Source organism: Bufo gargarizans, chromosome 3 (assembly GCF_014858855.1).
Source record: "Bufo gargarizans isolate SCDJY-AF-19 chromosome 3, ASM1485885v1, whole genome shotgun sequence".
NCBI classification, from domain to species: domain Eukaryota; kingdom Metazoa; phylum Chordata; class Amphibia; order Anura; family Bufonidae; genus Bufo; species Bufo gargarizans.
Window position 1 is genome coordinate 105,042,385 of NC_058082.1, and position 27,980 is coordinate 105,070,364.

Sequence of the window (27,980 nt, forward strand, 5' to 3'; positions counted from 1 at the left end):
ATGTTATGATGGCAACCTGTGCCTGCCACTTCTCAGCTGTCCCTGGCAGGCACGTGCGCCACCCTGATCACCTGCTTTTCCACTCCCATTCTCTGGAGTCTCATACACACCGGCCTTCCTCCCTGCAGGATCAGCCTGGTTGTATTTTCTTGTAGGCCACAACCTGTTTCTTGCCACTCATATGCTGTCCTGACCTCGGTCTGATGCCTGATCCCTTGGTGCTCCACACCAGTGTCTCTTGACTCCCATGGATCAATAGGAGAAAGAAAAAAAGAGGTTGAGTGGTTCCACCAGGGCTAAGAGCCCTGGGGAAAAGGCGCCAGAAGGGTGGAGAGAGTTATAGTGAAGGTAGGGTAAGATAAAGTGGCACCAAAATCTAAGTGCCATTCAATAGAGATTGAGGGAAGGCAGCACAAGTGTTATGGGGAGATGAAAAAAAAAATATCATTCCCAATGGGAAAATGCAAATAGTGGGTGAACTTAGTCTGATGGTACCAGAGTAAATGGATCCAACTGTGACCTAGTTCAAAAATAAAACACTATAGAAGGCGCCACTCCCAAGAATGTGGAAGAAGTGAATGTAGTAAATAATGCCCCCTCCCATGGATCAGCCATCACTTAAACAGAGGCTACTCCAGGAGGTGGTTTCCCTGTACAGGAGTTAAAGGATAAATACCAGGGGGCCACTTAGATAATGCCCTTAGGAGTAGCCCTAAGCTACATCTGTTCAAGTGGCAAAGTGGATCCACACTGAAAAGAATGGCGTGGTATTAAACAAGCAGGAAGTGCTCAAACCCACATGCAGTCGTGCATATATATAGGGGAGCAAATCCTGCAGTTGTGGCCCGTTGCTAATGATGATCCCCAGCAAAAATGCATACAGTGGAGGATGCCCGCAGCGAACCACAAGTACCATAGTAGACATCCTACACAAGAAGCAATTATGTGGATGTGATAATCAATATAGCAATATAACAAAATAATAGCAAAGACAGGTGCACTCTGTGGTCTTACTAAACCCTCAAACTGATTTTAAAATTGAGAGATTAGCCTACGGTGTAGGACATGTCTGAGCCCGAGCACCGCGCCAAGGTTTCTCAAGTAGCTCGGGGACCTAACACTCACCTACCTGTGCCGTATGGGCAATACCAGGAGCCAGTGGGCAAATTACAAGAGCATGAGGCCGACTCACAAACAACTCACCAGTTACCTCCAGCATGAAACCATGCTAGCAATGGGAGGAGGGAGGAGTCTGCGAGTCCCACTCAAGGACATCTGCTTCGTAACACCCTGCAAAGGAATATGAGTTAATAGATTTGAGGGAGTAGGCTCACATTCATATCAATGGCAAGTGGCTACAAAGTGCTTCATTCACTCTGAAAAACCCAGAATGCCTGTGCATTACATGAACTGCCAATTAAAAGTTTGATTGGGCATAAATCAGCTTAGAAGTCCAGTCAGGAGAAGTCAGAGAGAGGGTGGACAACAAGCGGTTTAACTAGATCTGTGACAGATTTATCACAGAACCGCCGCTATGTAATGTGTAATGCGAACTGTGGCGCTCCCGTCAATTAAAATAAACAGAAAGTGGCCAACATCTTTAAAGAATACAACGTTGAGGACCTTGTGTCTACCTGTTTTAGTTGATGTGCTATTTGTGGGTTGTCTTCTATCTTAAAGGGGTATTCCGGTTGTTGAAAGTTATCCCCTATCCACAGGATAGGTCCTACCACTGGAGTCCCAACCGATCATTAGGATGGGTACCCTGTACACATTGGAATGAATGGAGCGGCGGGTCAAGCATTTAAGCTACTGCTCCATTCAACTTTATGGGTGTTGGAAATAGCCAAGAGCTGTGCTCGAATTGCATTTGTGTGTAAACATGGCTATATGGGCTCCCTGAATTCTCCACTGGGGCAGAATTTGGGACCATGCTGTTTAGTGGCAAGGTAGCGCATAGTAACCTTCCTTAGTCATACTAGCTGTGGACAAGGGTAAAAGAACTTGCGGACTACAGTATGTAACATTCAGACGGCGCAATCAGCAGTCACCGTTCTGCTTCTTATCTGTTGCATACGTCATGTGGACAAAAGACACTGGGACACCTATACATTCCGGCTACAGGAGATTTTATGACATCCCATTTTAAATCCATAGGGATTAATACAGAATTGGTCCCCCCTTTGCAGCTTCCACTCTTCTGGGAAGGCTTTCTACAATATTTTGGAGTGTGTCTGTAGGAATGTTGTCCATACTTCCAGAAGAACATTTGTGAGGTCCGACACTGATGTTGGACGAGAGGGCCTAGATCACAATCTCCATTCTAGTTCATCCCAAAGGTGTTCAATAAAGTTGAGGTCAGGGGACTGTGCGGACCAGTCATACTCCTCCAACCATGACTTTGTGGACCTTGCTCTGTGCACTGGGGCACAGTCATGCTGGAACAGAAAAGGGCCTTCACCAAACTGCACGAAGTTGGGAACATACAACTGTATCTTGGTATGCTGAAGCATTAAAAGGGTTGTGTCACTTCACCAAGTGGAATTTATCATGTAGATAAAGTTAATACAAGATTGTGATTGTCCACATTTGCTTCTTTTGCTGGCTGGATTCATTTATCCATCACATTATACACTGCTCGTTTCCATGGTTACGACCACCCTGGAATCTATCAGTGGTGACCGTCCTTGCACACTGTAGGAAAAAGTGTCGGCCTCTCTGGTGACCGAGTCCGTGGAAACGCATATAGGCTAGTGCTTTTTCCTATAGTCTGCAAGCACGGCCACCACTGCTGGATTGTAGGATGGTCATAACCATGGAAACGAGCAGTATATAATGTGATGGAGAAATGAATCCAGGCAGGAAAGAAAGCGATATGGACAATCACAATAACTTAGTAAGTGCCTTGTATTAACTTTCTCTACGTAATAAATTTGTTTGCTGATGTGACACAACCCTTTTAAGGGTTGTCTCGCATCAACAAATGGCATTTATCATGTAGAGAAAGTGAATTCAATCCACTTACTAATGTATTGTGATTGTCCATGTTGACTCCTTTATGGGCTTTATTCATTTTTTATTCATGTTATACACTGCTCAGATCCAGAGGTTACGACCACCCTGTAATCCAGCAGTGGTGGTCATTCTTGCACATTATACAGCTTTGTCCTATAGTATAGGAAAATATGTCGGCCTCTCTGGTGGCCGAGAGCGCTTTGTCCTATATTGTGCAAGCACGACCACCGCTACTGGATTACATAGTGGTCGGAACCTCTGGAAACGAGCAGTGTATTATGTGATGGAAAAATGAATCCAGCCAGCAAAGGAGGCAATATGGACAATCACAGTACATTAGTAAGTGCCTTGTATTACCTTTGTCTACATGATAAATGCCACTTGCTGAAGTGAGACAACCCCTTTAAGGCAGTTAAAAACTAGGCACTCATCAAATGTAATACAGACGTGAAAAAACAGCAAGCACAAATGTATTTGTAGATTTCGGAGTAAGATTGACCCCATTCATCGCTCAGGTTGTCACACTTGTCATAGTTGCAAGAGCAACCGACTATATAGACGCTATGAGATGTAATACATAATGTAAGAAAGCACGTATCATTCATATCAAGAACCACACAGAAGCCGAAAATGCACAACAAGTAGACATGTTGGCCTGCAGGTTGGTTTTCATACCGTATACAAATGAGACATTATCTGTGCTAAGACATATGAGGAGCAGATTTCCAATTCCTTGCCTGTCAGAAGTTTCCTACACGAGACACAGGTGATATTTGGAGAACATTTCCCCTCCTTGCTCTGGAATAGGGCACAGCAGAGAAGGGTTGCAGCCTCCGCGCCGATATAAATCCGCCTCTCTCCGGTGGGAGTAAAAGGGACTTTTACAGCCGGAGGCCATAAAGATGGCAGGCGGGGAGGGGGAAAGATGTACAGCATTGTCAGGACGCTTCAGAATCAATTTTCAGCATCATTAGATTCTTTTCTCCTGCAGTCAGACATAGGGAGAGAGGCTATGAGAGAGGGAAAGAATAGGGGTCCGGGAGGGAGGAGGAGGCAGCACAATTTGCAAGTGTAATGGATAAAATCAAAATGGAAGTCTTTTGAAGAAAGGGGGAGGAGAGGAGCAAGTGAAATATCAAAAGGAAGGGGAAAGAGAGAAGGCACCTTGACAAAAATGGGAAATACAGACCCATATGGGGGAGATTTATCAGAGCACTTACACCTGTTTTGTCGTGTAATTGCATTGTCAAAAGATGTAATTTGGGCAAATGCCATATTTATTAAGGCCACCTACGACGTCTGTGACACAAATGCTGCAAGTCTTTGTGCCAGCGCAGGAGGTGGCGATTTATTAAACTGACTATTTATCAAAGGGTTCCATCACTTCTCTATTAAGAGACATAGCTGACACCACAGTGTACCAGTGTACAAAGACAAACTATATGCCATCAGAATCATACAAAGGGCAAAACACAAAACGTGCCTGCTGCAAGCTACCTCCTACTGTGCTACTGTGGAAGCAACACATTGGGGGTCATTTACTAAGGGACTTGCAACTATTTAAGGCTACTTTCACACCTGCGTTCGGTACGGATCCGTCTCCATTGACCCGCATTGTAAGTCAGGACGGATCCGTTTGGCTCTGCATCGTCAGGCGGACACCAAAACGCTGCAAGCTGCGTTTTAGTGTCCGCCTCAAAAGCGGAACGGAGACCAAACGCAGCCAGATTGATGCATTCTAAACAGATCCTTATCCATTCGTAATGCATTGGGGTGGAACTGATCCGTTTTGGGCCGCTTGTGAGAGCCCTGAAACGGATCTCACAAGCGGAGCCAGAAACGCCAGTGTGAAAGTAGCCTTAGTTGAAATATAGATGCAAGTCCCTTTTTAACCGGTTTTAGACCGTGCTGAGCAGTTGGGCAGAAAGGGGGTGTAGCGGTGGCGTGTGTACTAACATGTACTCCTGGAAACTGCCATAGATGCGTACGCCTTGTCATCAATTAGATTAAACATACAGTAGCACAAGGGGGAAACTAAGCCCGGCCTAAAAAGCCGGTCTTAGCAAATGACCTCCATGATCATACACACGACCGTGATTGATCCTGGAAATGTGGTCCTAGTGTCGGCTGCATCTTCCAGGCCAACCTCGGCACCCGAACTAACTGTATCATACTAATTTATGATACAAACTTATTGCGGGGCTACCCCCATCATCATAATACACTGCAATAGCGATTAGATACAAACTGACTTTCAGAAATCACTATGATACATTGAGTTCGGGTCAAGGGAGCTGCGGCCAGACCGTGTTTTCTAAGCCAATCATAGCCGTGTGCATGTGAAGTCCATTCACCTCAATATTCCTCTTCACCCCATGTCACACTGACAAATTTCCAAGAAGCATTAACTGTGAAAGCAATAACTTTTTTATATTTTTGTCTGCAGAGTTGTATGAGGGCTTGTTTTTTGTGGGGTGAACTTTAGTTTTTATGGTACCATTTTCGGGTACATACAACTTTTTGTTCAAATCACTCATTTTTATTTTTATTTTTTTAGTAACCGTGTACATCAGACTTGAAAAATATTTTTATATTTTAATAGTTAACACATTTTCGGACACGACAATGCCTGTTATGTTTATTTTGTTTATTGTTTCTTTTTATATGTAAAATTGGGAAAGGAAGGTAGTTCTAATTGTTATTTTTGTGTTTATAACTTTTTTTAAAACTTTTTATAACTGTAATTTTTAGTCCCCTTAGAGGACTTGAACATCTTCTGATCGATTGTCCTATACACTGTAATAGAACACTATTGCGGTACATGATATTCTGATACGCTACCTAAGAAGCCATGTCTCATGCACGGCTTTTCAGACAGTTAGCCATGACAGGCCTGGGAACTTTCCGAAGGCCCCAGGCTGTCATGGCAACTGATCGGGGCCCTGCGATTATACAGCCAGCATCTGCCACGTATGGAGTGGTCTCCCAATGTAACTGTACGTTGCAATGCGTTTAAGGGTTAATAGAAAACTAGTTGAGTGCTCTCATTAAGAGAAACAAAATAAGAGTATTGCAGGTTTGATACCTTTTAATGGCTAACAAAAATAGAAGTAATGATGTTACATAGTGAGCTTTCGAGACATCACCAGTCCCTTCATCAGGCGTACTACAAGAATATATGAAGAAACAGCAATATATACAGTGGATATAAAATGTCTACACACCCCTGTTAAAATGTCAGGTTTCTGTGCTGTAAAAAAATGAGACAAAGATAAATAATTTCAGAACTTTTTCCGCCTTTAATGTGACCTATAAACTGTACAACTCAATTGAAAAACAAAGTGAAATCATTTAGTTAGAGGGAAGAAAAAATATAAAAATGTGTTTGCATAAGTGTGCACACCCTCTTATAACTGAGGATGTAACTGTGTTCAGAATTAAGCAATCACATTCAAAATCATGTTAAATAGGAGTCAGCATACACCTGCCATCATTTAAAGTGCCTCTGATTAACCCCAAATAAAGTTCATCTGCTCTAGTTGGTCTTTCCTGAAATTTTCTTAGTCGCATCCCACAGCAAAAGCCATGGTCCACAGAGAGCTTCCAAAGCATCAGAGGGATCTCATTGTTAAAAGGTATCAGTCAGGAGAAGGGGACAAAAGAATTTCCAAGGCATTAGATATACCATGGAACACAGTGAAGACAGTCATCAAGTGGAGAAAATATGGCACAACAGTGACATTACCAAGAACTGGACGTCCCTCTAAAATTGATGAAAAGACGAGAAGAAAACTGGTCTGGGAGGCTACCAAGAGTCCTACAGCAACATTAAAGGTGCTGCAGGAATATCTGGCGAGTACTGGCTGTGTGGTCCATGTGACAACAATCCCGTATTCTTCATATGTCTGGGCTATGGGGTAGAGCGGCAAGACGAAAGCCTTTTCTTACGAATAAAAACATCCAAGCCATTGCTAAATTTTGCAAAAACACATCTGAAGTCTCCCAAAAGCAAGTGGGAAAAGGTGTTATGGTCTGATGAAAGCAAGGTTGAACTTTTTGGCCATAATTCCAAAAGATATGTTTGGCCCAAAAAGAACACTGCACATCACCAAAACAACACCATACCCACAGTGAAGAATGGTGGTGGCATCATCATGCCAAGGGGCTGTTTTTCTTCAGCTGGAACTGGGGCCTTAGTTAAGATAGAGGGAATTATGAACAGTTCCAAATACCAGTCAATATTGGCACAAAACCTTCAGGCTTCTGCTAGAAAGCTGAACATGAAGAGGAACTTCATCTTTCAGCATGACAGCGAGCTAAAGCATACATCCAAATCAACAAAGGAATGGCTTCACCAGAAGAAGATTAAAGTTTTGGAATGGCCCAGCCAGAGCCCAGACCTGAATCTGATTGAAAATCTGTGGGGTGATCTGAAGAGGGCTATGCACAGGAGATGCCCTCGCAATCTGACAGATTTGGAGGGTTTTTGCAAAGAAGAGTGGGCAACTCTTACCAAGTCAAAATGTGCCATGCTGATAGACTCATACCCAAAAAGACTGAGTGCTGTAATAAAATCAAAAGGTGCTTCAAGAAAGTATTAGTTTAAGGGTGTTCACACTTATGCAACCATATTATTTTATATTTAGATTTTTTCTTCCCTCTACCTAAAAGATTTCAGTTTGTTTTTCAATTGAGTTGTACAGTTTATAGGTCACAAAAGTTCTGAAATGATTTATCTTTGTCTCATTTTTTTACATCAGAAACCTGACATTTTAACAGGGGTGTGTAGACTTTTTATATCCACTCTATACAATAATCAAATGCTGCACGAGTTTGGTACTGTCTTCTATTAACATTATATTAGGTAATTTCTATTTGAAGGGGTTGCCCAGTCCTTTTACATTGATGGCCTATCCTCAAGGTTGGCCATCAATATCTGATGGGTGGGGTCCAACACCCAGCACCCCTGCCAATCAGCTTTTCTATTACACATCTCTGTCCACAATGTACTGGTTGGAGCTGGTTACTGCAGTGCTGCTCCCATTACAGTGAATGCTAACAGTGCTGTAGAAATCACCTCTGTCTGCTACACAATGGACAGGACTGTGTAGTTCTACTGCAGAACAGGTGATTGTCAGATATGTGGGGTATTGGACCCCCACCAATCAGATATTGATGCCTATTCCGAGGATAGGACATCAATATAAAAGTGCTGGAAAAACCCTTTATGGTACTGAAAATACGGTTAGGGTCCATTCACACGTCCATTGTTTCTTTCCTGATCTGTTCCGTTTTTTGCGGAACAGATCTGGACCAGTTCTGTACCCATTTATTTTCAATGGGTCCTGAAAAAAAATCAGACATTGAGCTGTCCGATTTTTTTTCTGTACCCATTGAAAATGAATGGGTACAGAACTGGTCCAGATCTGTTCCGCAAAAAACGGACCAGATCAGGAAAGAAACAACGGACGTGTGAATGGACCCTTAGTCTGATGGCATTGCCTTATTTTAAAAAGCTATCCTACTTTACCACTACTACTTTACTTTCTTTAAAAGGGTTGTCCAGCTTTCATTAAGTAATGGCCTATCCTCAGGATACATCCTCTGGATAGCCCATCATTAGCCGATTTGCAGTGGTCAGACACCGCACACCCCTACCGATCAGCTGATTGGGTGAAGCTCCAGTGTCTGTACTACACAGCTTGTTACTCTAGCGCTGCTCCTAAGTCAGTGGGATCGGTGCTGCAGTTACAAGCGCCGTCGACTACACAGTTGACAGAGCTATGTTGTTGGAGCTGGACAACCCCTTTAAAGGATATGGATGCCTTTGGGGGCAATGTATGTTTATTATTGCATTGTGCTTATTTTGTGCTAAAAAGCTATTTGATCATATTTTAGGTTAAATTAATGTTGGAACCAAACTCGGCTTTGGTTCCGACTGGTAACTCTGAACCGAAGCGGAATTCAGTTCCAAGTTTTAAAGTGGTTTTCCACTTAAAAATCAATTACCAAAGTTATTCAACAAAGTCTTGCGCGACTTCGTGAATAACTGACTTCGGCTCATCGGAGCCCATACATTCTAATACTGTACGGAGACAGATCTCCGTACAGTATCCGAGGTTTTGAACGAAGCAATTTCGGATGTCCTAAAACATGTTTGTGGCTGAGCTGCTGCTATTTCTATTTCATCTCTGTAATATATGGTTTATGTTTTTGTTTTTTTTCTTGCAGTGGTAACCTCATATCCTCCCAACAAGATGAATTACATAGAACAGCGTGGTAGTAGCGCCCATACAGAAGGACGCTGACGACATTGTTTCTTATAAAGACCCCTGTGTTTTCTTTCCAGTATGGCACCAGTACAGTTTGGCACCAGACAGCCACCATTATGCAATGACTGGGCTATGAGTAAGAACTCAGTGCTAGTTTTATATCGGCTTCTGGGTGGACCTTTTCTTCTGTCTCCTAAGAGCTACGTTTGTGTAACCTTGCAGCATTATCCACTGCTCCTCGCGCCCGTGTAACCAGTTACTGTCACCTTTTACATTAATACTTTTGGTTATTTGCAATATTCACCTGGCAGTATAATTGCGGCACTACCTTAGAAGAGCTCCGAATTGCAGAACATTTAATATGTACTTCAGCATTGTTTTCTATAGGAAAAGCACCTAAAGCACAGATCTAAGCTGTCATGAAGGACTTGGTCAGCCGTCTCTTATAGCAATAATATTCTCAAGGTAGAAAATATACAGAAGGATCATTTAGATGTACACATGTCACCATACGTTATATATCTTCTTAAAGGCTGTTTTAGTTGTCAGGTTTTTTTTTTTATAACCTCTTACTGTATAACTTTACTTATGTTTTTTAGTTTTTTAGGAGATTTTGAGAAAGTGAAGAAAGAAAACTGATGTGGATGTAAGTAGTGACCAGCACGGTAACCCTGCTCAGTTATGTAGACTTGGTGTCGAGGTGGCCATACAGGTTAGATGAATGTCGGCTGGACCATCTAATGTACAGAGCCCCCGACTCTTCTCTGATGGCAGATGTTCTCAAGGAAGATAAGACATCTCTGACAGCGGCTCTCTATTGAGGATGCATGCACGAGCCAGGCATTTGTGTATATGGTGGTCGGAAGGGATAGCTTTCAGTGGAACATGTATGGCCAGCATTAAGGTTGTGATTAGAGATAGCAAAGTGAGCTTCAGATGCTACATCCAAAGCCGCTTCGCTAAAATATTTGTTAAAATGCTGTACGGAGATCCTTCTCTGTACAGTATTAGAATGTACTGCCTCCAATGAGACAAAGTCAGTTTTTCACAAAGTCGCACGCGACTTCATTGAATAACTTCAGTAATTGATTATTACAGTGAAAAACCACTTCAAAACTTGGAACCGAACTGTAATTAAAGGGGTTGGCCCATCATAGACAATGGGGGCATATCGCAAGGATATGCCCCCATTGTCTGATAGGTGCGGGTCCCACCACCGCACTTACACTGAGAACGGAGCAGGGAAAGGTGGTGGAGGGCGCACTGCGCATGTGCAGCTGCCCTCCATTCATTTCTATGGGGACGGCTCTGTTCACTGCCGTTCACTTGTATGGGGAGAGTGCTTGGCGGTGACTAAAATCCGGGGTCCTCCAGCCACTGCTCTCCCAGCTCCGTTCTCAGCGTAGGGGACCTGCACCTATCAGACAATGGGAGCATAGTGATATTCCCCCATTGTCTATGACTTTGCCTCATCGGAGGCAGTACATTATACTGCTGTATGGAGAAGGATCTCCGTACAGCATTTTAACATTTTTTTTTTAGCAAAGCGACTTTGGATGTAGCATCCGAAGTCTCATCTCTAGTTGTAATTACAGATCTGGAGTATCCTCATACTGACATTAGCAATAAACTGTTGTATTAAACAGATCTTGTGTTAAATCTTAAAGGGGTTTTCCGTTTTTTTAATTTTATTTTATGTATCTGTTTATACAATATAGAATTATACAATTTTCAAATATACATGTATTTAAAATGTTGCTTACACACCTTTCTTATATCAGGTTGTAGACCCCTATCTGCACAGGAGAATGGTATAGCTCATGAATCAGTCACTTCTGTGTAATGCACCCATGGCCTAACTGAAACATGGCATCAGTCATGTGACATCCCAAGCATGACATACTGTATATGTGGTTGGGTCAGCATACAGGACACTTCCATGGGATAACTACATAGGACTAATGGTGAAAATCATTATAGCTATTACAACAACTACTTCACTGTATGTGTGTTTACATGGCTGCCTGTTTCCAGGTGATATGTAAAATGGTTGCCTGTCTGTAGGTGATGTTGTCATGTTGTTAATAAAGTTAACTGTACAAAAAAGAAATTGCAAACACAACACATACAAGGGACATAGGGAGATGTGATTCTGCACTGACACTTGAGGAGGTGCTATACTGTACTGTATATATATTTGCTGCGACTCAATAAATTACTATACACTGGTTAGATACTGTATCTGGACACTTGACTGAATGACATGCTTGAGGGTCACATGACTGACGCCATCTTTAGTCCTATTCAGATCTCCCACGGATGCATTTTACAGGACTAAAATGGACCCTACCATTTTTTTTCTTTAGAAAGAGGCTATTGTGCGGATATAATAAAGGTCTGCGAGCAAAAAGTTAAGTACATGCATTTTCAAAAACTGAATAACTGCTTATTCTCTAAATAAATAAATGAAATCATTAAAACCGGAATACCGCTTTAAGTGTCACCCACCTGCACATTGTAGAAGCTTTGTGCTCACTGTATTTAGTGTTACAATATGATTTCTACATTTTAGCAACCAGCAGCTTCCATTTTATCCATATTTTTGCTTGCGTGAGATATGTATCAGACTTTATTTCTCTGTCCCTACGAAGACAATAAAATGACAGGTATAATGATGTGATAACTAAGCTTCTTGTATGCTCAGGAAGTTGTACTCGGTAACGGTGCATTGTGTCCTAACCAAAATGACAAATAAAGGCTTTATGCGTAAAAAATGTTCTAACAAAATGTCTCAGTTTCACCAGTAAAGCCATTTATATTCTACATTTTATTTTTACTAGCAGATTTGAAAATTAAAGGGATCTGACACCAGCATTTTTATCCATCCCCATTCTGTAACTGTTTAAGCTGTCATTGGTTTGTACCCTACACATGTGTCATTTATGCAGCATAATTTAATGTTCAAAGTGTTTCTTTAAAGGGGGACCCTGCCAGCTCTCCGGACATCTGTTTCAGTAAATAGTTGTATATTTCATAAAATAACAATTCTGGCTCATCTTTCCTTAGAACTCTTCATTACGTTTCTTTTGTTATTTCTCCTGGAAATGTATGAATAAGTTGACAGCCAGTTGTTACTATTACACACTCTGCTAAACCGACATTTCAGGAGAACTGACAGGTCGCCTTTAAAGGGTTTATCCCATGATTAATATAAAAAATTAAAATCTGACTTTCTAACACAGCTAGAACCAGCCCTGTTCCTCACATGGATCCAGAGATCTCCCCATTCAATGCTCCATTTGCTTTGATAGATTTATTTCAAGCTGGCAGCTCAAGGTACATGTCCATGTCTCCCTATCACAGCTCAGGGGGCATGTCCTTTCTGCTGCAGCTCTCTCCCTATCACAGCTCAGGGGGCATGTCCTTTCTGCTGCAGCTCTCTCTCTGTAACAGTGACAGCTTCTAACAGAAGATAGGGCTGGTAGCAACTGAGATGGAACTGAGCGTGTGTGTCCACCTTAAAAAGGTGGACAGAGAAATAAGGAAAAGAACAAACAGCAGGTGGCACTATACAGATAGATTTTATTGGCTATACAAAATGTTTATTTTCTTACATAAAAGGGGTTGTACAAAGTATGACACAGGATAGATCTGTGATGGCTAACCTCCAGCACTCCAGCTGTGTTAAAACTATAACTCCAAAGATGTACAGTTGCTTGGCTGTTCTCAGAACTATATAGAAATGAATGGAGCATACTGGGAGTCATAGTTTCCCCACAGCTGGAGTGCTGCAGGTTAGCCATCACTGGGATAGATCATCAGAACAGGATAGGTCATCAGTAAAAAAAAAGAAAACCCCTGTAATGACAAGTAATAATGGAAGCAACATTACTATAATTGTTACTGCTATACCTTATATTTACTGTCTACATCAAGTATGCCCAACCTGCGGCCCTCTAGCTGTTCCAGAACAACAACTCCCAGCGTGCCCTGATAGCTGTAGGCTGAGGGAATTTGTAGTTTTGCAACAGCTGGAGGGTTTACAGGTCTTAAAAAGGCATATAGACGTGACCTCCCATGACTGGAAAACCCCTTTAAGTTCTTTGATGTGTATGAAGATGCATTTCATCATGAAATTCCTTCTCAGTGCGATCAGCGTAGTGTGCAGAAATAATATTACTGACGTACAATAAGTTTCCCCTTATAATTATTCATCACCCCTTTGGACTTCCTAATCTATTGTTTGCTAAGCATGGGTCACAGACACGGAGGGATCTCCGTTCTGTTCTGGAGACTGGTGATGTCAGGTCTCTATTCTGGAGAAAGACGGTGGGGTAGATTGATCACACGCCTCCAGCAAGGAAGCAAGATGGTTTCCAAAGTAATTTATTGTACTGATGTGGAAGAAGTGGAGAACAAGCTGAAGGAGATTTCTATGGTCCTTGAAGAGAAATGGTGGAGATACAGTATTACCAGTATTAAATATATAAACGGTCAGTTTCCTCATAGTCATCCTCTTTAATACCACCTCCAAACAGCTGTTTTTGCTGTGGATATACATATATCACTTAGATGCATCAAATGAGTGGCGCCTATGTACATTAGGTCCTCTCCTTTAGCTTAGATGGCAATATTTTTGGAGTAAGTTCCTCTAACTGCTCAGCATAGTTTTCTACACATGACTCCATTCACTCAGCATTTTTATTAGAGGAATTTGGAGAGGAGCCCGTGTCAAAAAGCCACAGGACGGCAGCACAGAAACCACCTCAGTTTGTTTTCAGTGGGAGGTTGCGGTTTACGGCCACGGACGTGTCCTTTCTTGACGTGTCAGTGTCTGAAGCCAGGGTGGGCCCCTAGTCCCCTCACCCCCTGCACAAGTTGCACATGGCACAGCACATGACTTCACTACGTACAGATAGACAGTGTGCAGGATCCAGCCTATGCGTCCATGTAAAATGGGTAGATTGTTCAACAAAGTACATATTGTATTATTATAGATGCGTCTGGTGGCTGAGATTACTTAAAGGGGTTATCCTGTGATTAAAGTAAAATAATGAAAATCCTATATCATATAGTACACAATAACAAACTTAGAATCAGCCCTGTGCCTCACATTCATCCAGAGATCTCCCCGTTCATTGCTTCAATTGCTCTGCTAGATTTATTTCAAGCTGGCAGCTTAGAGGGCATTCACTTTTTCAGGAGGCGTTTCCTTTCTGCTGCAGCTGGTGGCTGTGGCAGTTTATGTCCCAGTGAGCTGGATATAAAAATTAGAAAAAGAGCAAACAGCAGGTGGCGCTGTAAAGGTAGAGTTCAGTGAATAACTCAGTGGCTATAGTACATTTTTAATTACATGCAATTACAAAAGTATTCAGATCCAGGTGCTGGTTTGAAAAAACATAGAATATTATTTGTGAGGCAACCGTTTTAAAGACACAGAGGCAGGCCCCAGGAACCCGCCTTCTTTATGTTGCTGCAAGGGCCCCTTGCGTGAGAGTTTGTTCTGGGTTAAAGAGGGGCCCTAGTCCAGCCAGCAGGTTACTAGTGAAAAAAAACCATGTCCAGTGCATTTTAGAGCAGAGGTCAGGTAATCTTTCATGCAAATGCACTGTGGGCCCCCAGAATTAATTTTACTGGTGGGCCCTGGGCACCCCAGTCCAATACTGAATATAGGACACCATGTATTTAGTACAGAGGAACAAGTATTTTGCCACCTATTAAAAAAGCAAGCAATGTGGTAGACTGATGTATAGTGATTGTAGTGTTTGGTATATTACAAGGTACTAATGTAAACTGTTCCCAACAGGAATTTTTTTTTGTACTTTTTTGCACAAAATAAATATTTGTAGTCATTGTAACTATAAAATCCATAATTCGGGCCTGGTTATTAGCTGGCTTACATCACCTTGCTTGTAGTAACCAATGCGTCCGATTTCCTAATTGCCTTCTGTATTCGCACTGTGAGATATGACGATCTGTTTCTGTCTATAAACAAGTTTCCTTCGAAGCTGCTGGAAACAAAAGGATCTCGTCGGTTAATTTATGCAGTGGAAGCCGTGATTAATTGCTCTGGTGGAAAACATTGAGCTCCTTTTTGATTTACAGATACAGTAAATATGCCATAAAAATTCATACAGATTGTAAGTATGGGTCATCAATCCCCTCAGTGCTTTAATTAGCTAAGGGTTGTGCCATTCATTCTGCAGGCGAGCAGAACACTCCGTGCTGATGGCCCGATGACAAAGACCACAGTAACACCATAAAGAAAAGCGAAAAGTCCCATTGTCAAACACAATACACTTGTACTGCGAAAGCACTTATAGATCCTTCACCATTGATTTATCTGGAGGACTGAGGGACTGCTCGGGATGTCAGGCCTGTGTAACCTGCATAAATCCCGTATTTACATGGGCTTTTACCCATCAGGATATTAGATAGAGTAATAAGAACATGCCGCCACTTGTCTTACTCCTCTGTATCTGATAGGATTTCATGTCATTATAAACTGTCACTTGACTTTGATTCTTCAGAACTATTGGAAGAAACAATTGTATCGTCTGTATTAGTAACCAGTTACTTAGCAGTCATAGGGACATCTGCTGACAGAGATTGTGTAATGGTTACATATACCGCCAAGATGCCATAAATGATGCAACAAATTAAAATCGGACATCATATAATACATGGCAATTGCTGTCTAACAAAGCTAGAACTAGCCCTGTACCTCACATGGATCCAGAGATCTGGCCATTCATTGCTCTGCTAGTTTCTCTACTGTCGGTGTGTCCTTTCTGCTGCACCTCCCTATCACAGCTGAATGGGTGTGGCCTTTGTGCTGCAGCTCTCTCCTTGTTGCAGCTCAAGAGTGTGTGCTTTCTCGGGGGTATTTTACTTCCGCTGCAGCTCTTTCCTTATCACAGCTCAGGGGGGCGTGTTTTTTCATCTGCAGCACTCTCCCTATCACAGCTCAGTGGGTGCGCCCTTTCAGCTGCAGATCTTCCTATTACAGCTCTGGGGGCATGTCCTTTCTTCTGCAGCTCTCTCCTTATCACAGTCCAGGAGGTGTGTCGTTTCTGCTGCAGCTCTCTCCTTATCACAGCCCATAATGAAGTAGAGACTCTCTCACAACTGTATAGTATATTAGAAAAGTAACTCGTTTTTCATGCTGAATTATATACAAAAAAGGGTCCCTGGGCACAGGGTGTCCTGCTATTGTAACCCCCAGCAATCAGCTGTACTCTGTCAGGGAACCAAGCACCACCACAGACATAGTCAAGTACGATAGTACACAATTCCCATGAAATCAATGCAATGCTAGCCATGCAATGCCCGGATGTGTTCGTATAGTGTATCCATCAATATCAGATTGGTTGTGGTCTTCATCTCTGCTGATCAGAGATTTAAAGGGGCCATGGTACTTGTGTGAACACTGTCGTCTCTTCATTGATTACATGGGTTTGGGGTCCTGCGTACTGTCTAAATTGCAACTTTGTCCCATTTAAGTGAACAGGAGGGGGTTGCAATACGCTGCACGGAGCATCGCTGCTACTAAAGTAGACCTGCAGATCAACGAACCCCTATAACCAATAAAAAGGCAGCAGCGCTTGCATGAGTGTTGCAGCCACTTCAAACGGCTGATGGGAGGTTCTGAGATTTGGACACCTCCGATATTGATGGCCTGTCATGGGACTGTCGCGTCGCAGCATTTTGCATTGCGACACTGTTGACAAACATTACATGAAACATTCCTCAACACATTTTGTCTTGTAGCCATACCCTAATTCTTTGGTTAAAGGGTGGCTCTGCAATGTGCACTTCTGGCTGTTGCAACCATTCGTGGAAGCTTAGGGCTGGTCAGCAACCTCCTGCACTCTACTGTGAAAGTACAACTCCCAGCATGCTCCTGAGAACAACCAAACAATTGTGCATACTGGGAGTTACAGTTTCACGGCAGCTGTGGCTGGAGGGTGCTAACTTCTGGCTTAGGGCAAGGTCCTAGGCCAGGGGTCAGCAACCTCTGGCACTCCAGCTGTTGTGAAACTACAACTCCCAGCATGCTCCATTGACTTCTATGGGAGTTCTGAGAACATCCAAGCAGGTGTGCATGCTGGGAGTCGTAGTTTTACCACACCTGGAGTGCCGAAGCTTGCTGATCCCTGCCCCAGGCTATAGTTTATTCAGGATGGAACTAATTACAAGCAAAGCCCTAAGGACACACCATTGATTGTAGCAGTTGCTCTCCAGTAGCTTTATTACATATGAGAGGGCCTATATAATGAGCAAATATATTACTCCTGTGGATCTGATTGACTCGTTAGCACATTCGATTATTATTATTATTATTTATTTTAAAGCGCCATTAATTCCATGGCGCTGTACATCTAGATGAGGTTACATAAATAAAAAAATACAGTAAACAAGAAACTATTAACAGACTGGTACAGAGGGGTAGAGGACCCTGATCGCCAGAGCTTACAATCTATAAGGGGAGAACACAGTAGGTGACTGTATAGGCTGCTCATGTGGCAGTGTGGTGGCAGCATGCTATTGCAGATGGTAGGCTTTCCTGAAAAGGTGGGTTCTCAGGTTACTCTTGAAGGTTTGGATGTGGGGGTAGTGAGTTCCAGTGTAGGGGAGAGGAATGGATAGGTTTTTACCATGCACTGTAAAAAATAAAGTGAGAATTAGATGAAAAACAGCACACCTCTATATAGAATATGCTATAGTATATAACAATGAGTGAAGAAATATTGAAAAATAGTGAATAAGGCTACTTTTACACTGACGTTTTGGCTTTCCATTTGTGAGATCCATTCAGGGCTCTCACAAGGTGTCCAAAACGGACCAGTTTTGCCCTAAATGCATTCTAAATGGATAAGGATGCGCTCAGAATGCATCAGTTTGCCTCCGTTCCGCTTTGGAGGTGGACACCAAAACGTTGCTTGACGAAACTGAGCCATGGGGACGGATCCGTTTTCTCTGACACAATCTCGCACAATAGAAAACTGATCCGTCTCCCCTTGACTTATAATGGAGTTCATGACGGATCTGTCTTGGCTATGTTAAAGATAATATAACCGTATCCGTTGATGACGGATGCATGCGGTTGTATTATTGTAACGGATCGGTTTTTGCAGATCCACCCAAAACGCGAGTGTGAAAGTAGCCTAAATCGTGAAAAACATTCTATCCCGCAACTAGACTGAAGTGACGTGAGAAGTAAGACGTGAGGGACTTTGGCAGGTGGGATTGACTGCATTACTGCTATTATCTGGCAAGATCTGCTAAGCAGAGCCCTTGACCTACGAGAATGGCGCTCAGTGCTACCATGTTCTGTCTCATTTTATATTCTGTGCTTTCAGGACATTTTATATGCACATACTTATGCACTCAGTGATGTCAATTTTAACACCTTTGGCGAGTTCCAAAGGTATTTAGTCTTTGGCCTCCTGCCCCCTCGTAGATCTGAGACGTTTGTCAAACCATTTACTGCACAATTTGTCAATGATAATTGAAGCCAATTATGGTGTCAACAAGTCTGCAAACAGCTTGATGGCCGCAGTGCCCAAGAGCCTTCCCCTTGTCGACCTGTTTCCTGCCGGGCCTGTTTGAAGCTATATTTATTCTTCACACCTGTTTCTAACACGGAAACTAGGTGATCCCACATTAGTCACTGCCCGGCTTATTCTCACACGCATGCCAGACAGGCGAGACATACACAGCTCATTGTCCCGCAGAATATGCTGAGTGACATTGAAGGTACAGGTTAACATAAAAATCTTTGTCACCTCTAATTAAAGTCATCAGTAGGGACTCAAATATATGCCGATTTTGTGATTTTAATTTATGGCTTCAAGGGGCTGTTTAAATTATGGAAAAAATGGCCAAAGGCAGGTACTGTGATAATGTAATGTAGAAAATAATATAACAAAAAATCTATATCTGCCCATTGGACCCCCAAGGCTTCCAGCACCGCCGCTTCTCTCCCTCCCTCTGGTCTTTGTCAACCCTGCTGCAACGATGATGTGCCCGTATACACATGTGACCGCTGCAGCCAATCACTGGCCTCAACTTTTTTTTTTGCCATATACCGCTGAGGCCAGTGGTTGGCTACAGCAGTCACATGTATACGGGCATGTCATCACTGCAGCCAAGTAGACAAAGACCAGAAGGAGCATGGGGTTGATCCAAGTAAGTATTGCATTTTTATTATTATTATTATGTTACAGTCACTACCTTTGGCCACTTTTTTCCTTTACTCGGACAATCCCTTTAAGGAATCATTACTATGCTATCTATACTTGTATGAATTGGCAAAGAGAAATGAAATCTCTCATTTTATGACCTATAAAATCCTGGTGTGCTTTTTCTAGCTCTTCAACATGATAAGATAGACCCCTTGAAACAGCAAGCTGATGTTGATGAGTCAGAAGCTTTCAAGGGTTCACGTAGCTGGTCAAAACACCTAATCGAGACACTGCAAAAATATTTATGTAATTTGGCCAGTATATAGTTACACTGTATTGGGGGATATAATAGGTGCTGTATTTAAAAAGGGCTATTCAAATGATGGCCATTTATGGCAGGGATCTCCATCTACTGTATACTTTGTACATTTTCTGTAACAACATAGAGAGAAGAGATGACTTCAGATGTAGGATTTTGGAGGCTGGATTTGGTGCCGAAAACCCGACTGTATCTGCTCTGAAACCACTTTCCGTTGTTTTCAATGGGAGGCCGTGCTGCAGTTCATGCAGCCGAGGGTTTTTGATTCACAGCTTCCAAGACTGTGGTGAGAATGTATGGGTCCATTCTTGGTGCAGTTACCACGTGGACACCTTGCAAAGCCTGCCCATAGTTTAGGTCCATTCAATAGAGCTACATGAAAACCCACGCACAGCGCAGCAGTTTCTGCTGTGGGATACTAAGTGGATTTTGTCATGGACAAAATCCCCCATGTGAACTTACCCTTAAAGGTTATGTATAGATTGGACAAACATTTTTGTATTGCTCCAATTTTTTTTACATTAAAAATGAATCCTAACTTTTGTGTCTACAGCTCCTGTTCAAACCTAAGTGTGTCCACAGTAACAGACTACAGGCAAACCCTGTGTAGTCAGGTTTTGCAATCATACTTTTGTACATTTGTCCAGTGCTTCTAAATAGCCTAATTAATGCATGTTAGCAAGAAGTAATGGACAAGTAGGAAGGAACATAACTACAGGCACATCTCAATAAATTTGAAGATCAATGAAAAGTAAATTTATTTCAGTAATTCAATTCGAAAAAGTAAAACTCATATATTTTATAAATTCATTACACACAGAGTGACCTATTTCAAGTGTTTATTCCTTTTAAGGGGTTGTCTCACTTCAGAAAATAGCATTTATCATGTAGACAAAATTAATACCATGCACTTACTAATGTACTGTTATGTCCATATTGCTTCCTATGCTGGCTGGATTCATTATACACTGCTCATATCCATGGGTTGCATCCAACCACCAGTGGTTGTGGTTGTGCTTGGACACTATAGGAAAACAAATAAATAAATAAATCGCTGGCCTATTTGGATGTCTGGGACTGTGGGAGACCACATAGGCTAGTGCGTTTACCTATGGCTTGCAAGGTAGTCATAACCATGGAAACAAGCAGTGTATAATGGGATGGAAAAATGAATCCAGCCAGCAAAGGAAGCAATATGGACAATACATTAGTAAGTGCCTGGTATTAACTTTATCTACATAATAAATTCAATTTTCTGAAGTGAGACAACCCCTTTAATGTTGCTGATTATGACTTACAGCTAATGTAAACCCAAGTCAGTATCTCAGAAAATTAGAATATAATATAAGACCAATTAAAAAAAATATTTTTAATACAGAAATGTTGGCCTACTGAAAAGTATATACAGTCTATGCACTCAATACTTGGTCAGGGCTCATTTTGCATTAACCCCTTAACCCCTTAAGGACCGGGCTCATTTTCACCTTAAGGACCGGGCCATTTTTTGCAAATCTGACCAGTGTCACTTTAAGTGCTCATAACTTTCAAACGCTTTGACTTACCCAGGCCGTTCTGAGATTGTTTTTTCGTCACATATTGTACTTCATGACACTGCTAAAATTGGGTCAAAAAAGTTATTTTTTTTGCATAAAAAATACATTTTTTACCAAAAATTTTGAAAAATTAGCAAATTTCAAAGTTTCAGTTTCTCTACTTCTGTAATACATAGTAATACCCCCAAAAATTGTGATGACTTTACATTCCCCATATGTCTACTTCATGTTTGTAGCATTTTGGGAATGATATTTTATTTTTTGGGGATGTTACAAGGCTTAGAAGTTTAGAAGCAAATTTTGAAATTTTTGAGAAATCTTCAAAATCCCACTTTTTATGGACCAGTTCAGGTTTGAAGTCATATTGTGAGGCTTAGATAATAGAAACCTCCCAAAAATGACCCCATTCTAGAAACTACACCCCTCAAGGTATTCAAAACTGTTTTTTCAAACTTTATTAACCCTTTAGGTGTTCCACAAGAGTTAATGGCAGATGGAGAAACAATTTTGAAATTTCTATTTTTTGGAAAATTTTCCAATATAATAAATTTTTTCCAGGAGTAAAATAAGGGTTAACTGCCAAACAACACTCAAAATGGGTTGCCCTGATTCTGTAGTTTGCAAAAACACCCCATATGTGGTCGTAAACTACTGTTTGGCCGAACGGTAGCACATAGAAGGAGGGGAACACCATATGGGTTTTGGAAGGCAGATTTTGCAGGACTGGTTTTGTTTATACCATGTCCCATTTGAAGCCCCCTGTTGCACCCCTAGAATAGAAATTTCAAAAAAGTGACTCCATCTAAGAAAGTACACCCCTCAAGGTATTCAAAACTGGGTTTACAAACTTTGTTAACCCTTTAGGTGTTCCACAAGAGTTAATGGCAGATGGAGAAACAATTATGAAATTTCAATTTTTTGGAAAATTTTCCAATATAATCAATTTTTTCTAGGAGTAAAACAAGGGTTAACTGCCAAACAACACTCAAAATGGGTTGCCCTGATTCTGTAGTTTGCAAAAACACCCCATATGTGGTCGTAAACTACTGTTTGGCCGAACGGTAGCACATAGAAGGAGGGGAACACCATATGGGTTTTGGAAGGCAGATTTTGCAGGACTGGTTTTGTTTATACCATGTCCCATTTGAAGCCCCCTGTTGCACCCCTAGAATAGAAATTTCAAAAAAGTGACTCCATCTAAGAAAGTACACCCCTCAAGGTATTCAAAACTGGGTTTACAAACTTTGTTAACCCTTTAGGTGTTCCACAAGAGTTAATGGCAGATGGAGAAACAATTATGAAATTTCAATTTTTTGGAAAATTTTCCAATATAATCAATTTTTTCTAGGAGTAAAACAAGGGTTAACTGCCAAACAACACTCAAAATGGGTTGCCCTGATTCTGTAGTTTGCAAAAACACCCCATATGTGGTCGTAAACTACTGTTTGGCCGAACGGTAGCACATAGAAGGAGGGGAACACCATATGGGTTTTGGAAGGCAGATTTTGCAGGACTGGTTTTGTTTATACCATGTCCCATTTGAAGCCCCCTGTTGCACCCCTAGAATAGAAATTTCAAAAAAGTGACTCCATCTAAGAAAGTACACCCCTCAAGGTATTCAAAACTGGGTTTACAAACTTTGTTAACCCTTTAGGTGTTCCACAAGAGTTAATGGCAGATGGAGAAACAATTATGAAATTTCAATTTTTTGGAAAATTTTCCAATATAATCAATTTTTTCTAGGAGTAAAACAAGGGTTAACTGCCGAACAACACTCAAAATGGGTTGCCCTGATTCTGTAGTTTGCAGAAACACCCCATATGTGGTGGTAAACTACTATTTGGCTAAACGGCAGGACATAGAAGAAGGGGAACGCCATATGGTTTTTGGAAGGCAGATTTTGCTGGACTGGTTTATTTACACCATGTACCCTTTCAAGCCCCCTGATGCACCCCTAGAGTAGAAACTCCATAAAAGTGACCCCATCTAGGAAACTACGGGATAAGGTGGTTGTTGTTTTGGGACTATTTTTGGGGTAAATTTGATATTTGGTTGCTCTATATTACTCTTTTTTGAGGCAATGTAACAAAAAAATTAAAATCTAAAATTGTTTCTACATTCGCTATTTAGTTTTGTGGAACACCTAAAGGGTTAACATAGTTTGTAAAGTAACTTTTGAATACCTTGAGGGGTGTAGTTTCTTAGATGGGGTCACTTTTTTGGAGTTTCTAGTCTGGGCTACATCAGGGGGGGCTTCTAATGGGACATGGTGTCAAAAAAAAAACTGTCCATCAAAATCTGCCTTCCAGAAACCGTATGGCGTTCCCTTCGTTCTATGCCCTGCCGTGCGGCTATATAGCCATTTACGACCACATATGGGGTGTTTCTGCAAACGACAGAATCGGGGCAATAAATATTTAGTTTTGTTTGGCTGTTAACCCTTGCTTTATTACCGGCAAAATGGATTTAAATTGAAATTTTGCCCAAAAATAGGTGTTTTGGCACCGTTTTTATTTTATATTTTTAACACCGTTCATCCGAGGCGTTTGGTCAAAAGTTATTTTTATAGCGACGACTTTTACGCACGCGACGATGCCCAATATGTATGGCTCTCAGACTTTGGAGACACTAAGCAGGCATCCTAAAACTGCGGCCCTCCAGATGTTGTAAAACTACAATTCCCACCATGCCCTGCTGATGGCTGTAGGTTGTCTGGGCATGCTGGGAGTTATAGTTTTACAACATCTGGAGGGCCGCAGTTTGAGGATGCCTGCACTAAAACTAATATTTTTGGGGGAAAGAAAAATAGTTTTCGTGTCTCCAAAGTCTGAGAGCCATAGTGTTTTATGTTCTCTAGTGAACTGTTGGGGATTATAAAAATTTAGTACTCCATGGAAGTGTGATACTCCCTGAAGCAATCGATAACGCAGAGGCCCGGATGATCAGGGGCACGTGTCGCACTGAGTGGTGGTGTCCTTCCGTATCCCCCTCCTGCGACACACTCTGCACTTTTTTTGGGTTCGTCCCTTCTTTCCAGTATGGGGGACCACACCTGGAAAGTGTTGGCCAGGGACGATCCGGGCGCCTCCAGTTCCCGAGGTACTCCGGCCTGCTCTTTCCCGGTCCGAAAAGATCAGGTCCTTGAGGACTGCCTCATAGAATTGGAGGAATGTCCCTGTGCTGCCAGCGCTTCGGGATAGTACAAAAGAGTTGTACATGGCAACCTGCACCAAGTAGACCGCAACTTTTTTGTACCATGCCCGGGTTTTGCGCATGGCGTTATATGGCGTGAGGACTTGATCCGAGAGATCAACTCCTCCCATATACCGATTGTAGTCGACGATACAATCGGGCTTGAGGACCGTTGCCGCGGTACCTCGCACAGGGACTGGGGTGGTGCCGTTACCGTGGATTGTGGACAGCATAAGGACATCCCTCTTGTCCTTATACCTGACCAGCAACAGGTTTCCACTGGTAAGTGCACGGGTCTCACCCCTGGGGATAGGTACCTGGAGGGGGTAGGCAGGGAGGCCGCGCTGATTTTTCCGCACGGTCCCACAAGCGAACGTAGATCTGGCGGCAAGGGACCTGAACAAGGGAATGCTGGTATAAAAGTTATCCACGTACAAGTGGTAACCATTATCCAGCAGTGGGTACATAAGGTCCCACACGAGTTTCCCGCTAACACCCAGAGTGGGGGGACATTCTGGGGGTTGAATACGGGAATCTCGCCCCTCGTACACACGAAATTTGTAAGTGTACCCTGAGGTACTCTCACAAATTTTGTATAGCTTCACGCCATACCTCGCTCGCTTTGTGGGAATATATTGGCGGAAACTGAGTCTCCCCTTGAACGCAATGAGCGACTCATCAACCGCGACCTCCCTTCCAGGTACGTAGGCCTGCTGAAATGTGGCCCCAAAGTGATCGATGACAGGCCGTATCTTATACAGCCGGTCATAGGCAGGATCACCTCGGGGTGGACATGCTGCATTATCGGAATAATGCAGACATTTCCGGATGGCCTCAAACCGGGAGCGTGTCATGACCATACTGTACAGTGGGGTCTGGTACAGGACGTCCCCACTCCAGTATTGCCTGACACTGGGTTTTTGGACTAGACCCATATGCAGCACGAGGCCCCAAAATGTCCTCATTTCGGCTGCACTGACCGGCGTCCAGCCACCGGGTCTAGCCAAAACTGAGCCTGGGTTTTGAGCGACGAACTGTTGGGCGTACAGATTCGTCTGCTCCACCATCAAATTCACCAGTGGGTTACTGAAAAAAAAACTAAAATAGTCAATTTCAGTAAACCCCACTGTGGGAATCTGGATTCCAGGATTGCCAGCGAAATCCGGAATCTCAGGCTCAAAGTCCACTGGGGGACACCAGCTAAGTTCATCGGCAGGGGTCTCCGGTGAACTTATTTGGTGGGCCGGGAAACCAGTACGAACCCCAGGGCGGCTCGTACTAGGGTGGGCCACAGGATCCCTAGCATGTGCGGCCCCTGGCTCCGCCTGGCGGCGTCTCCGCCGCCTTGGTGGCTCATCGTCATCCGATGATGATGAGGAGGATGCTGATGATAAGAGGAATGTGGGGTCATCCTCATCCTCACTGGGGCTCTCGGAGTCGGAGGCAATCTGGGCATATGCCTCCTCGGCCGAGAACACCCGGCGGGCCATGGGTGTGTGTGCGTGTAGGTGTGCGTGTGTGTAAAACTTTATTATATGTGCGTGTGTGTGGGGGCAACGGGTGTTCGCGTACTAAAAAAAGGAAAAAAGGGCAAGTGTTAGGAAAAAAAAAAAGTTGCTGATTAGCGGTACAACGCTGATCAGCGGTGGGGCAGGCGATGCGCTAACAGTGGACGGACGCTAAAAAGTGCCGACCAGTCAGCGAACGCAGAAAAAAAAGTGGTGGTGAGGGGGCTAGTGGTGGTGGTGGGGGGGGGGGGGTTGGGGGGAGTGGTGGGGGGATGGGTGGAGGGGGTGGGGGGGCTGGTGGTGGTGGGGGGCTGGTAGGGGGGGGCAAGTGGCAGGGGGGGGTCTGGGGTCTGATAGATGGATCAAAAAAAGTTTTGTGTAAAAGTTAAAAGTTTTTTTTTTTTTTTTTTTTTCCTAACTAACTTTTCCCTTCTTTCCCTGCCTAACGATGCCTCTCCCTCACTGACCCTAACCTACCTGGGTGGCGATGGGTGCAGGAGGGTGATGGATGGCGATTAGGGGGACACAGGAGCTGGTGCTGGACGATGCTGCCGGGTGCTCGTGCAGAACAGGAAGAGGAGGGGAGAGAGGAGCGCAGGAAGTTTGAATCTCGCGCCTCTCTCCCCTGCACCAATCAGCACCCTGGACAGCAGTGTTCAGCACCAGGGCCAGCACCGCCTCCTCAAATCCTCGGACTGCGATTGGTGGTGTATAATTACGCCACCGATCGCAGTCTTTTTCCGGTTCATCGGGTCACCGGACACCCGAATGGACCGGAAACGCAGAAAACCGCAGGTCTGAATTGACCTGCGGTTTTCTGCGATCGCCGATACGGGGGGGTCAAATGACCCCCCCCTGCGTTGTTACGGGATGCCGGCTGAATGATTTCAGCCGAAATCCCGTTCCGATTAACCCCCGCGGCGCCGGAATGCCGATTTTAAGTCAGGACGTACCGGTACGCCCTTGGTCCTTAAGGACTCGGGAAATAGGGCGTACCGGTACGCCCTGTGTCCTTAAGGGGTTAAGGACCAGACAGATTTTTGTGTCACTTTATGTGGTGATAACTTTAAAATTATCCAAGCCATTCTGAGATTGTTTTCTCGGCAAAAATTTGGACAAATTCGCAACTTTCCAAATTTCAATTTCTCTGCTTTTAAAACAGATAGTGATACCTCATATAATAGTTATTACTTTACATTTCCCATATGTCTACTTCATGTTTGGATCATTTTGTGAATGCCATTTTATGTTTTTGGGGACGTTAGAAGGCTTATAAGTTTAGAAGCAAATCTAGAAAATTTCCAAAACCCACTTTTTAAGGACAAGTTCAAGTCTGAAGTCACTTTGTGAGGCTTACATTATAGAAACCATCCAAAAATGACCCTATTTTAGAAACTACACCCCTCAAGGTATTCAAAACTGATTTTTACAAATGTTGTTCATGGAAGAATTAATGTAAAATGAAGATGAAATTTCAGAATTTCACTTTTTTGGGCAGATTTTCAATTTTAATCATTTTTTTATGCTAACAAAGCAAGGATTAACAGCCAAACTAAACTCAATATGTATTTCCCTGATTCTGTAGTTTACAGAAACACTCCATATGTGGTCGTAAACTTCTGTATGGCCACACAGCAGGGCGCAGAAGGAAAGGAACGCCATATGGTTTTTGGAAGGCAGATTTTAATGGACTGGTTTTTTGACACCATGTCCCATTTGAAGCCCCCTTGATGCACCCCTAGAGTAGAAACTCCAAAAAACTACACCCCTCCGGGTATTCAAAACTGATTTTATAAACTTTGTTAACCCTTTAGGTGTTCCACAAGAATTAATTGAAAATGGATATGAAATTTCAGAATTTCACTTTTTTGGGCAGATTTCCCATTTTTATCATTTACATTAACAGCCAAACTAAACTCAATATTTATTGCCCT

The 27,980-nt window shown here is 42.8% G+C and overlaps 1 protein-coding gene and 1 long non-coding RNA gene across 2 annotated transcripts in view; one reads left to right on the forward strand and one right to left on the reverse strand.

Moving 5' to 3' along the window:
• Positions 1 to 10,467, forward strand: part of CALCOCO1 (calcium binding and coiled-coil domain 1) — a 66,910-nt gene extending 56,443 nt beyond the window's left edge. The window contains exon 13 of the mRNA XM_044284962.1: positions 9,247 to 10,467. Coding sequence (XP_044140897.1) covers positions 9,247 to 9,252 — 6 coding nt within the window. The 3' untranslated portion in view covers positions 9,253 to 10,467. The remainder of the gene's footprint in view (positions 1 to 9,246) is intronic.
• A 7,105-nt stretch (positions 10,468 to 17,572) lies between these two features.
• The window catches only part of LOC122933155, a 128,834-nt gene continuing 118,426 nt past the window's right edge, over positions 17,573 to 27,980 (reverse strand). The window contains exon 3 of the long non-coding RNA XR_006388385.1: positions 17,573 to 17,950. This is a non-coding gene — a long non-coding RNA (uncharacterized LOC122933155). The remainder of the gene's footprint in view (positions 17,951 to 27,980) is intronic.